Source organism: Sciurus vulgaris, assembly GCF_902686455.1.
Source record: "Sciurus vulgaris genome assembly, chromosome: 19".
Classification (NCBI taxonomy): domain Eukaryota; kingdom Metazoa; phylum Chordata; class Mammalia; order Rodentia; family Sciuridae; genus Sciurus; species Sciurus vulgaris.
Window position 1 is genome coordinate 5,259,783 of NC_136480.1, and position 13,868 is coordinate 5,273,650.

The window sequence follows — 13,868 nt, forward strand, 5'->3', positions numbered from 1 at the left end:
TTTTAGTAATTCTACCCTTGTGAAGTTTTCTAAGTAAAATTAGATACTCACTCATTGGATATCTAGGTCATTTCTAAATACAGCAACATTATTACTCCTAAACATAGGTTTATTTACTTTTGGTTTCTTAAATTTTATGTAAAGACAAAATATATTTGGATCATTAGTAAGTATGTGCTAAGCATCACTGAAAAACTCTTGTGTGAGTAAATATTCAGTTTTAGAAATTATGAAATGTGTCTTCATAAATTGTATTGGTATGTGACAGTTCAAAGTTGCTGACTTCCTAGGTTTTAACTAGAAATTTCAGCCCTAAAGCTAGAAATCCTACTTAATACATATAATTAAAACTGCTAGAAATAAGAGGAATAATTCTGTATGCAAAGTGTACAAAGAAAGCAACAAGAATTTTTGATGAGAAAAGGCATAAAGAAAAACTTCAGAATGAAAAAAGAATGAGACAAGGCTAATGGGTCTTTAAAAGGCTTCTAAAAGGTTTGTAAATATCTTTTCTGTGTGGTTAAAGCTAAGATTGATGGATTCATTTATAAAGTTTTATTAAAATTAGCTTGTGTGCTTGGGACCATGGCCCATGCCTTTAATCCCAGTGGCTTGGGAAGCTAAGGCAGGAGGATCCCAAGTTCAAGGCCAGCCTCGGCAACTTCCCATGGCCCTGAACAACTCAGCAGGACCCTGTCTCAAAATTAATAAAAGGACTGGGGATGTGGCTCAGTGGTTAAGCACCTCCTGGGTTCAATCCCCAATTTAAAAAAAAAAAAAAATTAGCTTTTGTATCAACTATACACTGATACCTGTGATTCTATTTGAATAAAGCATTTTAAGTCTTTTTTGACCCAAACTAACTTTTGAACACTTCAGAAAGGCTTACTCGATATGCTAAAATTATGTGGGAAACATCATCCAATAAGAAATAATATTCAAATTTGAGTTACATTTGTAATTAATATCTATTCTAAAACTGTATGAGATACCTAGAAATCTGACGTGTTGAGATGTTATCCGTTGATTCTTATATCAAATTGTTGTTGTGACAGGAATAACCAAATTTTCTTGTCATCATTATCATACAAACTCTCAGACCTTTGGATCGCAGCTCTTTGCAGCTTTTTTCTTGTTTTGCTGAGACAGTCTCACTGCTGCCCAAGCTGGCCTCAAGGGGTCCTCTGCCTCAGCCTCCTGAGCAGCAAGGACCACCATGCCCAGCACTGAAGTCCTGCTGCTTTTACTAAAAGCTCTTTGCAAACATAACCCTCAGGGGTGACATTTCTAAGGTTCGTGGAAAAGCTGGAAACGACTCTCACCCAACAGGCTTCTGATAACGGGAGACCACACAAATGGAATGGACAGAAATTTCCAGAACTTCAATGGAAGGAAAAACGGGACTCATCAAACTGCTAAATTGGCATCAGGCGAAACAAGAATCAGTGACGTAGGACTCGGTCGATGAAGAATCATGGTTTTTTGACTTTGTCTTTGAAGCACTGCTGATTCTTGTTTTATTTCGCAGGTGGAAGAACTCTCCTTGTCTGAGGCAAAATGAGCAGGGACATTTGACTGCCAGCTGTTCCAGCCGCACATTAGCGCTCGAATACACGCTAATGAGCAGAGCCAACGAAGGGACACGTCAAGCCTGCAGTCCTGGACGCGTTCCCAGACACCGACACCTTCCTGTTATCTGCTGATCAGATAATGGAAAAGACATCGACCTAAGGACCCAAGAATTGCCATCTGCCGTGAACGGTCCTGTGATGCCAGACTGATGTCATCCCCACGTGCCTTCCCATGCGAGCACCCAAGACCCCAAAAGCTTCTCTCTCCAGACGGCCCACTGTCTCCCTTCAGTGCGAGCCCCTTCCGTTCCTGTGCCTCAATATCTGACGCGTCTGTCTCTTCTACACCTTTTGTCAAGTATCCTGTCATCCCGAGTGAGGTGGCCCTCTTGGAGACCTCCTCAGACCACCTATGACCACAAGGTCAGCTAAGAGGCCCGTGTGACAAGGGACGGAGGTCTCCGCCAACAGCAGTGAGGAGCTAAGCCCTCGATCCAACGGCCCACCAGATCCTCCCCCGAGGCACCTGGAGGGTTCTCAAAGGCCTGCGGGGCCAGGAGAAGCCTGAGAGGACGACTTCTCGAGCCCAAGCCAGAGACGCCAGGGAAGCCATGCTCAGACCCCGAGCAACGAAAGTCGTGAAGTGATGTTTACTGTTTCAAGATGCGACATTTTAAGGTGATTTTTTACATCACAACTAACACTCTTGGGACACAGATCTTCCTATACCACGGAGCCTGAGGACTACCCAGCAGTGACCTTCAGCAAATCCATCTGCAGGGAAACTGGGAATGGAACCCAGGAGGTGCTTAACCACTGAGCCACATCCCCAGTCCTTTTATTAATTTTGAGACAGGGTCCTGCTGAGTTGTTCAGGGCCATGGGAAGTTGCCAAGGCTGGCCTTGAACTTGGGATCCTCTTTCCTTTTTTCCCAATGAGAGGGAGCATTCCCGCCTCACAGGTTAGCTGCAATGTCTGCGTGAAGGCATCTGTTCACGAAGAAAAACCAGCTGGCTTTGAACGCAATATAGAAAATTTTAAGACTCAAAATCGGTTTATTGGTATCTTTAAAAGAAGAATTTTAATAGCATATTTCAGAATTTGTATTTTCTTACCTCAAAAGTAACTTGTGAAAATAAAAAAACACGCTCAAAATCAGGTAGAAATCACACTTCCTTTTAATTGAGTACTTCATTCACACTGTTTCCTCTCTTGGCAACAATTAGGTCCCAAGCTCTCAAGAAGACTGCACCGGACCAGAGTGAGGGCCAACGTGACCACAGGCCCCAAACCAGGGCTGTGGGAACAGCAAAAGCCAACCTCTCCTTTCACCTGGGAAAAAGCTGGAACCAAACCATCCAAATCCCCACCTTCTAAGTGGAGAAAACCTGAGCTCAATGCAAAGACCAGACTTTCTCAGGAATGAAGTACAGCACTTGTTCACATCTTCAAAGGCAAGATGGTCTGTGAGCAACCTGGCCTGACCATCTGGCCTCTTCTCTTAGGAAGGGCCCCACGCCAGCATGTTTAAAGAAAGGTTTGTTTGTTTCTACTTCATTTCCCAAACAGGAATCAAACCTACTAAAAGGGCTAGAACGGATCAGATGAAATCAGCTCGCTCACAAGAACCATTCCCGGATAGTGATTTTTGGCTGCTGAGAACGTTCAGCAAGTTAGGTGGCAGAACTCGGGGCAAACTGAGAAGAGACGACAAAGGTGGCGGCTACACTCACTGACGGGTGGGCAGGACACAAACGACACCCCCTTTGTTTTTTTCAGTGTATGTGTCAAGGGGCCAGGACACCCTGGTCATCAAAATAAGTTATTGTGTACATTACAGTGCACAGAACAACAGAGAGAAAGACACTTTCTCGGAAGGTGGGGGACTCAAAGGCTTTTTGCAAAACGTCCATATCACGCAGCAGGACAGGAACACAGTGCCTCGTGGCCTTCATTAGCTGGACCCCTCCGCAACTTTGGCTGCAGTGGCCTCGGTGGGCGTGGCTTCCTCCGCACGCTCTGCCGCCTTCTTCTCCTCCTCCTCCTCCTCATCCTCCTGGGGATAGAGGTCCGGGTATTTCTGCATGCACTCCTGCATGGCCCGGAACTGGTCCACACAGTCTGACCCCTTGATGTCCTCTGTGCTATAGTGGAAGCAGGAAAAGGCCGATTTGAACTGTTCCCCACAGGGGCCGCTGGCCATTCCCCCAAGGCACGGGCAGTTCCAGTTAATGTCTCCATTTGGCAGTATCAATCCTGGAACAGGAAGACAGGCAGGGAAAGTGTGAGATGTTCTCTACAGTCTCGGAAAATGCAAAATCAGCCCAGTTGCCGTAGTCCTGACAGGCACTCCCCTGCGCACCTATGCAAGCCTAGCACAACTCCAGCATTCCTCGGCTCAGCTGGACAGAAGTGGCCACTGGATCCTTCTCCGTGGCAACACTCATCTCTGTCCTAAGACACCCCCCAGTGCTGCGAGGCTATGATCCAAGAACTAAATACTGGGAACCATTTAACCCAAAGTGGCAGTCACTCAGATGGTTAATGAGGTCACTGGAAGGGTGTGGTGGTACACACCTGTCATCCCAGCAACTTCAGAGGCTGAGGCAGGAGGATCCCAGGTTTGAGGCCAGCCTCAGCAATTTAGTGAGGCCCTAAACAATTTAGCAAATTGTCTCAAGATAAAAAGAGCTGGAGATGTGGCTCAGTGGTAGAGCGTCCTCAGTGAAGACTCTTTTTTTGTTTTGGTACTGGGGACTGAACTCAGGGACGCTCTACCACTGAGCTACATCCCCAGCCCTTTTCAAATTTTGAGACACTAAGTTGCCGAGGCCAGCTTCACACTTGGGATCTCCTTGCCTCAGGCTCCTGAGTGGCTGGGATGACAGGCATGCGCCACCGTGCCCCACTCAGGCCTCTTCCTTGTGACATCTTATCTTTGAACTTTGTTCACATCTACATAGTACTCCCTGGTTTAACGAAACACTTAAAGATGATGGCTTCATTATGAGCTTTGTGATGGACAGAGAAGTGTCATTCACACAGAAGTCTCTTCAAGAGAGTCTCTAAAATGCCACTGAAATGACGTGATCCTTTACTCCAGGACATATCCAGGTGCCGCACTCTGCCCTGGTGCCCAGAGTCCTGGGCTGAACCCCACCCCTTAATTCCAACGTGGGAAGCCTCACTGATGAACAGATCTGTTGTCACTGTTCCTCGTTTGTGACATGGGGTAACGATGGGGAGTCAAGTGGATCAAGGCGCTCACCACCAACACCATCAACCAAAGCAAAGCAAGCTCCTGTGCGCTGAGCGACGCCTAGTCTTCAAGGAACCCTGACATCCTTCTGCGGCAGGCACTACGCCCAGTGTGCACGATTTCCGGTTTTCATGGGATCAAAGTCGGGCTGCAGCCAGGGCCTCCAGGATTCCCAGAGCCCAAGTGTGTCCCCCAAATCTCACCACTTCCCCCCACTTCTCAGGGATCTAGGTGCTCAAAATTTGTGCAGATGCTGCCCCCGGAGGCTCAAGTCCCCTAAAAAACCTGCAACCCGTTCCCGAAAGGAAGAACACCGACGTTTAAAAATCACACCCCAGGTCTGCCAGAGCTTTGTTTCACTGCTTCTCAGAGGAGCGTGACTTGGAATAAGACAGTTCCGACAGTGGCCGCAGGGATGTACACTTCAGTGACACAACAGAAATCCACACAGCAGGGAGCTTCGGCAGTTAATTAAACCCAGCGGTACACTTTTCAAACCCCAAGAGGCAAGCAAAGCAAAGCCTGGCTTGTAGGCCCCCAGAGTCTTCCTCAATCACAAAATATGCTGAACTAATTTGGAACTAAAGCTAGACAGAGTCCTGGAACTGATGAATGATTTGTTTTCTTTATAAAAGAGCTCTAACTAGCCGGGCACAGTGGCACACATCTGTCATCCTAGCAGCTCGGGAGGCTGAGGCAGGAGGATCACAAGTTCAAAGCCAGCCTCAGCAACAGCGAGGCACTAAGCAACTCAGCAAGACCCTGTGTCTAAATAAAACACAAAATAGGGCTGGGGATGTGACTCAGTGGTCAAGTGCCCATGAGTTCAATCCTGGCACCCCCTCCAAAGAAAAACAAAACAAAGAAAAAGAGCTCTAACTCAAGGTTATTGCTATGGCTGTCCTTCACAGGATACTGACACTTCGTGTCATGGCTGTACCTTCCACTGTCCCCAACAGGGTGCCACATAATGCATCCTTAGCTTTACCGAGGAGCAGTTTCCCACCTAGGAACATCTACACTTTAGAGAGCTGTTTTTAGAAGTGGGTTTTGACTGGTGGGTGAACTGTGAACTACTGACTGGTGAACTGGCTAAGTCCTGGTGAGTCCAGTAGCCCGAAGCCTTACGAGTGACGTCCTAGGCCATAGTCACCGCTGTACTTGGCCGTGGACTGAGGGGCACTCAACAGTTCTGACCAGGCGGGCTGCATCCTGCTGCTGGAAAGCGGCCCCTCTACGTTGAGTGACCTTTCCACGCCAAGTGCTTGCTGGAGCACTTTGAAGGGGGACAGCAGGGACTAAGCAGTCTCACAGACGATCGTGTAACCACTTGCTAGCAAGGCTGGCAGACGTGGCAGAACTCAACCTGGTGGCCTGACAAAGCAGACAGGTCCCTGTCACCCATCCCTCCCTGCAACTGCTGGAATCCAGGACACCCTCCCCTAAAACTTCACCCCTGCGAGGCACTCACTCAGCCTCGGGGCCCAGCCAGAGCTCCCGGGGAGGAGGCACAGGTACTTCAGGAAGTTGGCACGGCCGCAGCCCGGAGGGGGACAAGACGCTGCCTGCAAAGCCGACCCGGGGCTGAGATGGCACCCCAGACCCAGCGTGGCTTGGACCCAACGGGGAAGGAATTCTCAGCATCGAGCCTTCACCCCAGGAGGCCCCGCATCGCTCACCGTGCTCCTCGTACGGATCATTGGGGTCATCAGCCACCAGCTCTGCACTGCTGGGAGTTTCGTGGTCTTCTTTGGTCACAAATATGATGCGATCTTTCCCTAGTGTTTGGAGACAAGAGGAGGGAAACATTTCACTCGAGAGCAGTGAATCCACTGTGTCCCCCTCACACCCGGTCTGCAGACTGTCACCTTCATCCTGGACTGCAAGACTCACCCTGGGGGTGACCTGGCAGCCACTTAACACCAAGGACCTGGAGCTGCAGCGACAATCCCATGGAGATGGGCATGAGGAGGAAGCTCAGACCCGCTTCCAAGGTCCCTCCCAGCGCACCCTCCAGACTGCAGGCCTCAGCCAGGCACATGTGACTGCGCTTAGTCCCCAGGTGTGCGAGCAGTCAATCAAGAAAGCAACGTGCCCCATACCACCAAACTCCCAGGGCACGAGCGCAACGCCCCAACCCTGCACACCCCCACCTGCCCAGCCCCCTCCTCCCACCCCGCGGACCCGCCAGCAGACCCCTTCAGACAACCCCCCCGCGCAGTGAAGCGCCAGGGATGCTCAGCTGTCCCCATGGTCCCCAGTCCCCGCCTGCGCCCAGGTTCTGCGAGTTGCTCCTGCCAGCTGGGGCGAGGGCGGGAGGCAGGCCCCGAAGGAGGAGGATGCTCTCCAGCGTCCTCCTGGTCCCCCTCGGTTCAGAAGTGGGAAGACGAGGCGGCCTGAGAGGCGGGGCACAGCCAGGGCTGCTGTGCACACCCAGCCTGCAGCCAGAGTCTGATGGGAAAGGCCCTGCGGCTGGCTCCGCAGGCTGACACCCAGGTGGCCCGAGGACACCCAGTGCCAGGACTCCTCCAAGGCGCCTGGCCTCTCATTACGGCCAGGAGATGGAAGGGTCATGGCGGTCGGTGGGGAATCACACAGCCACTCCCCACAGCCCGGGGTCCAGGGATTATTTCCCAAACGCTAGGTGCTGGGCCGGGGGAGCGCTTCACGGACAGGTGGGTGTGTTCCACGTCCTGGCTCTGACGGCCAGGACCACTGCATACCGGGGGCTTGTCCCAACGGGGCTGGGGAGCACAGGGACGGGAGTAAGGCCCACCAGACAGGGACGGAGCTATCTAGCCTCACGGTGGCCCTCAGAGCACAGGGTTATTAGCACCCACCCGGGAGGACAGCAGAAACCACGGCCCAAGTGACTGCTCAAGGCGACCAGGGGAATGGCGAGGCCAGGCCCTCACCTCCCCAGCTCCTTGCTGCTCCTCCTGGACACCGGCCTGCTGCAGACAGCCACTGACCAGCCCCAGCAGGAATGCCACCCTGTCCTCAGCCCTGCCAGTGGGCCATCCGTTTCCCGGGCAGTTCCTGGAGGGCAGACCAGGCTGGTCCATTTCTGGGTCCTGTGTGGCATCCCCACCCTGAGAGGGGGACAGCAGGACCCTGCCCTGGTCGTGCACCGTCTGGCTGGCCTAGCCGAGTCTGCCCTGCCCTTGCTTGTCGTGGAGGACAGCAGGCCCCAGGCCAGGGCTCCCTCTGCAGGCGGGCTGGCTGAACCCGGCCAGGTCTAGGACGGCCGCCAGAGCGAGGCAGTCAACCTCCAGCCTCAGCAGAATCGAAGACAAGCAGCCCCTGGTGAACAGGGCCGCCCCCTCATTCTTCTGCCCTGTCTGCCCTCCTCCTAAGGGGTGCCCAGGACACTGGGGATCCACTTCCCGCTTCTACTTCACCAAGGAGGAAATCTCTGCGCCTCAGCTGCAGTTCAGTCGTCCTCAGTTCTGGAAGGGAGAAAGGACCCAGCCTTCAGGGTCAAAGGCTGAGGCCGTGGGAGGACTTGCCCAGGCTCCCACAGCCTAGAAGCTCCAAAGTCCACACCCGTCCTCGCCAGGTGCCCACAGTCCCCTCCCCCAGTGCCAGAACAGCCCTGACTGGGCGCCACCCAGGCCCGACCCCTGCCCACTGAGAATCCAGCGAAAAATCTGCTGAGTGAATAAAGAGGATCTTTCTAGAAACTTCCAGAAAAAGTATAAGGACACATTTTGCTGCCCTCCTGACTGGCCACTCAGATCACAGGAGAGCTGGGACCCTCCGCTGCGGGGACAGGAGATACCCAGCATCTCAAAACCCTTCTTCAGAGCTGGGCACGGTGGTGCCCACCCGTCAACCCAGCTCCTCAGTAGGCTGGCTTGAGGCTGCCTGAGCAACCCAGACCCCGCCCCGAAACAAATCTGAACAAAACAGGGTCAGCAGCCTTCTTCGGCCAGGCGTGGTGACAGGCCTGCAAGCCCAGGGACTCAGGAGCCTAAGGAACGACAATCACAATTTGAGGCCAGTTTGGGCCATTTAGCAAGACCCTGTCTCAGAATAAAAAGGGCTGAGGACGTAGCTCAGTGGCAGAGCAGCCCTGAGCTCAATCCCCAGCACAAGAAAAAAAAAAAGACTCTTGTCTTCAGGTTATGTCCCAAAGGGCCCTGGGCCTGGGCTGGGTAAGCCAGCTGGTGTGGGAACCCAGGCCTACACGGCCTGCAGAACATGGCTCACCGGAGGGTAACAAAGTCTGAGTGACACCTCTATGAGGACACTTCGGGGACACAAGGACAGTCGCTGGTGCTCTACTGGCCACTCACACCTGCACAGGGTCTCCCGGATCAGGTGAGCAATGATGGTTAGCCCTCCCTGCGCCCTGGCTGGGACCTCCGCCCACCTAAGGCTCTGCTCGCAGACCACCTCTCCCACGGGCCCGGGAAGCTTCGGAATCAGGCAGCCAGGACGCTCACAATACCTAGTGACCCTGACAATGGCAATCACAGAAAGGCTGCCTGCCAAGCAGAACGGCTGATGCAAATTTCTCGGCTGGGCCCTGACAACTCTGTTGACTGAGATCTGAGCGTGGCACAGCCCCGCGCTGAGGCCCAACATCCAAACTTGGTCAAGCTCTGGGGGCATCTGTGGAGTCTGTGATGCACAGAGGCCAGGCCTCACCCGACAAAAGCGGAGCCCAGCTCTCTGGCAGGTCCCTACAGCCAGGTGAGGGCTCGCCAGCCCAGCAGCATCCATGGAGGGCGCCCCAGCCCCCAGAGGGCCAAGTCCTCCTACACTCCTGGCACCTCCCTCAGCTCTAGTCACGCGGGTCAGGTAGAACAGTAACAGCTGACTCCTCCACAGGCCTGCGCCTCGAGGTGCGCTTCACACCCTGAGTTCCTTTGTCCTCACAGTGATGATGGGGAGATGGTAGCTTAGCCCAGGGAGCTGAGAAGCAGGCCCAAAGGCGCACAGCGTGTGAGGGCAGAGCAGGAACAGGAACTCTGGTCTCAAGGATCCCGAGTGTCACCTTGCACTGTGCACCACACTCCTGTCTCACCAGGCCTTTGCTTTGGGGATGTTTAAAGCAGGTGGAAGGGGCTGCGTGTGTACCCAGTGGGACAGCACCTGCCTAGCATGTGCTAACCCAGCGGACCAGCCAAAAAAAATAAGTATATATAATGCTGATGCAAAGTCAGTGCTTGTTTACTCTTTAATAAACCTGACTGGGAAAGAAAGAACTAGTCACAAGACGGTCAACTAGGCAGGCCATCGGCTAGACTAGCAGTTCTCAGGAAATCGCTCAGGCATTTCCCCAGAGAGATAAAATAAGAAAAAGCTTGTTTTCATTTTCAACATGAACCAAACCAAACCAAAGGAGGACTACGTGTCTTCGGAAGGATGTGGATAAGCCCCTTCTACCCTCCGGCTCACGGGGGCTCCAGTGCCCCAGAGCGCCCGGGCACTGCAGCTCCAGCCCACTCGGGCCCTTCCCAGCTTGTCTCAGAGAACAGGTGCCACCAGCGATTTTGCCTCCCTCCCTCCGAAGCTCAGGGGGAATCAGCCAAAGGGATAAGCCAAGGAGTGAAGTGCAACTCCGCGCTCACCTGAAACGCCACTCAGAGGACAGTGGCGCCAACGGACAAGGACATAGGGACGGGAAGCGTCCCGTGCAAGCTAGAGGCATCAGTGAAGGTCCGGAAGCGGGACAGGTGGTGAGGAGCACTTTCCGACCTCACCTGTCTGGACAAGGAGGAAGCCAGCTGGAAGCTGGGCGGGCCTCAGCCCAGAAACCTGGGAAGGGTCGGGAAGTGGAGGGAGCCACCAAAAGGAAGCCCACAGGAGGTGACCACAGGAGGCCTGGGCCTCCTGCCTCCTCAGGAAATCCAGGGGGTCTACCTACCAAGACTTCCAGAAGGACCCACCACCTGCCAGCTCCTGCCTGGCTCGGCGCCTGAGTTCTGCCTCCCTCAGGCCGATGCACTCAGTGCTGCGAGCCCCACTACTTCCTGTGGCCAATCACCCTGAGAACAAGACCGCTAAAGCCACAAGGAAAGCGGGGTCAGCTGGCCTCATCCTGCACCTGCGATGTGCTCAGACTGCCCAGGACCTTCCATGTCAAGACTGCAACTCCCTCGAGAGACCAGGCTCCCACTGTTTAGAGAAGAAGGTGACCTCGAACACTGACTGAGCTCCAAGCCTGTGCCAGGGACTTTCGAGGGTTTTCCGTTCGCCCTTTAGGACCCTAAACCTGAAGAGGATGGTGTGCACAGGGACGCGGACTATACGCACACCTAAGTGGCTTTCAGGGAGCATGTGTGAAGAACCTCAGTGTCAATCCACCTTCACTGGCACTGCTGTGGGGTCAGAGCGGAAGACGACATGGGCAAAGAAGGCTGCCATCTCGAACGGAGGCCCAGGGGTGGCTTCTCACCAGGCCACGGTCCCTGAGGAAGAGCTTGGGGGCAGGGGGAGGGAGGGTGTGGTCAGCCGTTCCAGAAGGCAGCCCAGCCTTCCACTACACCGTCACAGCACTGTCCTCCTATCACCTGTCCGGGTTTGGAATCACCCATCACCTGGTAAAGTCCATGCCCACCTTTGCCACAGAGCCACGAAGGCACAGTGAGAGTGACCATCCTCACAACTTATGCCCAGGGGCTGGCACTCCGCACATGCTCAGTAAGTATCTGTCAACTAGACAGAAGGCAGGTTCTGCCTGGAAGGAGTGAGGCCATGACAGAGAAGGGTGGGCAGCCCAAGGCCGGGGAGTGCGGCTGAGCCCGCGCCAGACCACCTTCAGTGCCAATCTAGGCCTTCACCCTGCAGGCGGGGGACAGGGGGACCGTGAAGGGCACAAGCAAGGATCCACTCCCAACAGAGGGCGGGCACGTGCTGCGGCTCATTCCATCCAGATCTGAGCACCTACTATAAACCCACCCTGAGCCGGCTCCCAGGCTGGTGGGAGAAAACACGCATGGAATCGGAGGACAAAAAATACACCAGGTCATTTCAGAGACAAAGGGCCAGGGAAGGCGGGAGAGGAAGGGACATTTGAGCTGCTCTTACAGGATAAGGGGTCAGCAATGGGAAGACCTGGAGGAAGGATGCAGTTGGCTAAGGCAATAAGCCCAGAGGCCAGAGAGGCTGGGCAGGGGGTGGATGGGAATGATGAGGCCGGACAGACACAGGGGGGGCTAAGTCCTTAGACAGGAAAGAGCTTGAGATCATTTTCCGAAAACCCACGGAAAACATGGAATGTATGCACAGAAAACTAAAAAGTTGGGATTTTTTAAGGGACAGGGCTGTGGCAAAGACAAAAACGAAGGAAGATCTAAAAGGAGTGTTTTCAATGGTCCTCCCTGAACTAGGAAAGGGCACCATCCTTGAACCAGGAAAGAATCCATGCTATAGTGACAGCTCTGCCTACCCCGCTTCCCAGAGAACCTGGGACTCCTGTAAACCGCACAGGAGCAGTGACCTCATTATGCCAAAGGTAATTTCTAGCTGCGCCGTGATTCTTTCCATACTGTTGCGTTCTCAGGTGCCCGCCATCCCCCTTCTCCAGCCCTGAGAACGTGCTTCATTATATTGCAGAATGCTCCAAGCCAGCCTCCCCACCTCCCAGGCTGGAGTCTGAGGACTGCAGGGTTAGGTGGCAGCTCAAGAAGCACGATGGTGAGGAGAGGCCTTCCCACTTCTGAGCCCCTGAGGACAGGTGAAAACAGAGAGGAAGTGGGAGGGCCACATCCCACCCTGAGGAGGGAAACGGGATAGACAGTCCCTCCCAGCAGAGATGTCCCAACGGGGGCCGATGGAAGACTGCAGTTCTGGAATCAGACTGACAGGTCTCCAACTCTGGCTGGGTGGTTTTGGTCAAGCCACCTGTTTTAGTTTACTGCTCCATAGAATATGGACAGTAAGAGAGCCTGAATACTAAAGGTCGCTGCGAGGTCAATGAGATCAGCCATATAAAGTTTAACTGGTGCCTGGCACACAGCTAGAGCTCAATAAGTGCTCCCACTGGTGGTACTTCCTCTACAGCACACTCTGGCCCGCGCGGCGACTTTCCCAGACAGTTAAAAGAGCGCGTGTGGCCCGGCGCGGTGGCGCACGCCTATCATCCCAGCGGCTGGGGAGGCTGAGGCAGGAGGACCGAGAGTTCAAGGCCAGCCTCAATAATTTAGGAAGGCCCTAAGAAACCTAGGGAGACCCTGACCTGTCTCAAAATAAAATATAGAAGGGGCTGGGGATGTGGCTCAGGGATGAAGAGCCCCTGGGTTCAAGCCCTGGTACAAAAAAAAAAAAAAAACCCGCGTACAAATGGGAGCACGTGGGTGCCAGGCGGGGACGACGGTGATAATTCCCAACAAATTCCCAAACACCGGCCTGATGCAACGTGCCGCGCAGCTCCGCGGTCCCCGCCGGGCCGGTTTAGGAATCTCCCACGTGCAGGCCCCTCTGCGGTCCGGGTTCGAGCCTCACCGTGACCTTGGACCCGCCCCACTTCCTCCTAGAGGCTCGATTCCGTCCACTTTCAAACGGGGTTTGGCGACCCCACCGCCCAGTCCGCCCCCGGGGGTCCCAAGAAGGGCACACGGGCGGCGCCTCGGTGCCCGCGCCGCCTGCGGGGTCGCGGGGCGGCGGGGCCTACGGGGACCGAGTGGCCCGCGCGTCTCCCACAGGCCCTCACGGGCCGGTCTCCATGGCAGCCCGCCCTCCCTACCTTCCTGCCGGCAGTAGGCCATGGCTGCGGGCCTGGCGCTTCGGCCCCTCAGAAGCGGCGGCCGTAGCGGCTACACCTTCGCGCTGTGACCTCCCTCTCCTCAGGCTGGGCGGGCGGCTCTCAGGCCCGCGCGGACCCGCCCCCTCCAGGCCTGCCCGCCGCGCGCCGGCCTCCGCGCCTTCCCAGCCGCAGCCCGGCCCCTCCGCCCGACACTACACTTCCCAGCAGGCCGCGCGCCCTCGGCAGCAAAAACTACATTTCCCAGAAGTCCTGCAGCGCGCAGGCGCACCGATGGGCTACCAGGCGGGTGGAAATTTTGCGGCGAAAGCGCCTGACCCTGGA

General features: G+C 54.6%; 1 protein-coding gene across 1 annotated transcript; it reads right to left on the reverse strand.

The window, feature by feature from the left end:
• Positions 1 to 2,727: 2,727 nt before the first annotated feature.
• CHCHD4 (coiled-coil-helix-coiled-coil-helix domain containing 4) lies at positions 2,728 to 13,745 on the reverse strand. Its single transcript, XM_079122559.1, has 3 exons — positions 13,527 to 13,745; positions 6,511 to 6,609; positions 2,728 to 3,828 (listed from the first exon to the last, which is right to left on the reverse strand). Exons 1-3 carry the CDS (start codon positions 13,546 to 13,548, stop codon positions 3,527 to 3,529), a joined length of 423 nt encoding a protein of 140 aa, XP_078978685.1. The 5' UTR covers positions 13,549 to 13,745; the 3' UTR covers positions 2,728 to 3,526.
• Positions 13,746 to 13,868: the final 123 nt, after the last annotated feature.

Excerpts from the sequence above, each read along its gene's own strand:
- CHCHD4 (XM_079122559.1), bottom strand. The coding sequence starts at position 13,548 with ATGGCCTACTGCCGGCAGGAAG. Across the intron at positions 6,610-13,526 it reads GGCCTACTGCCGGCAGGAAG|GGAAAGATCGCATCATATTT; the intron begins GTAGGGAGGGCG and ends TCCAAACACTAG. Across the intron at positions 3,829-6,510 it reads TGATCCGTACGAGGAGCACG|GATTGATACTGCCAAATGGA; the intron begins GTGAGCGATGCG and ends TTCCTGTTCCAG.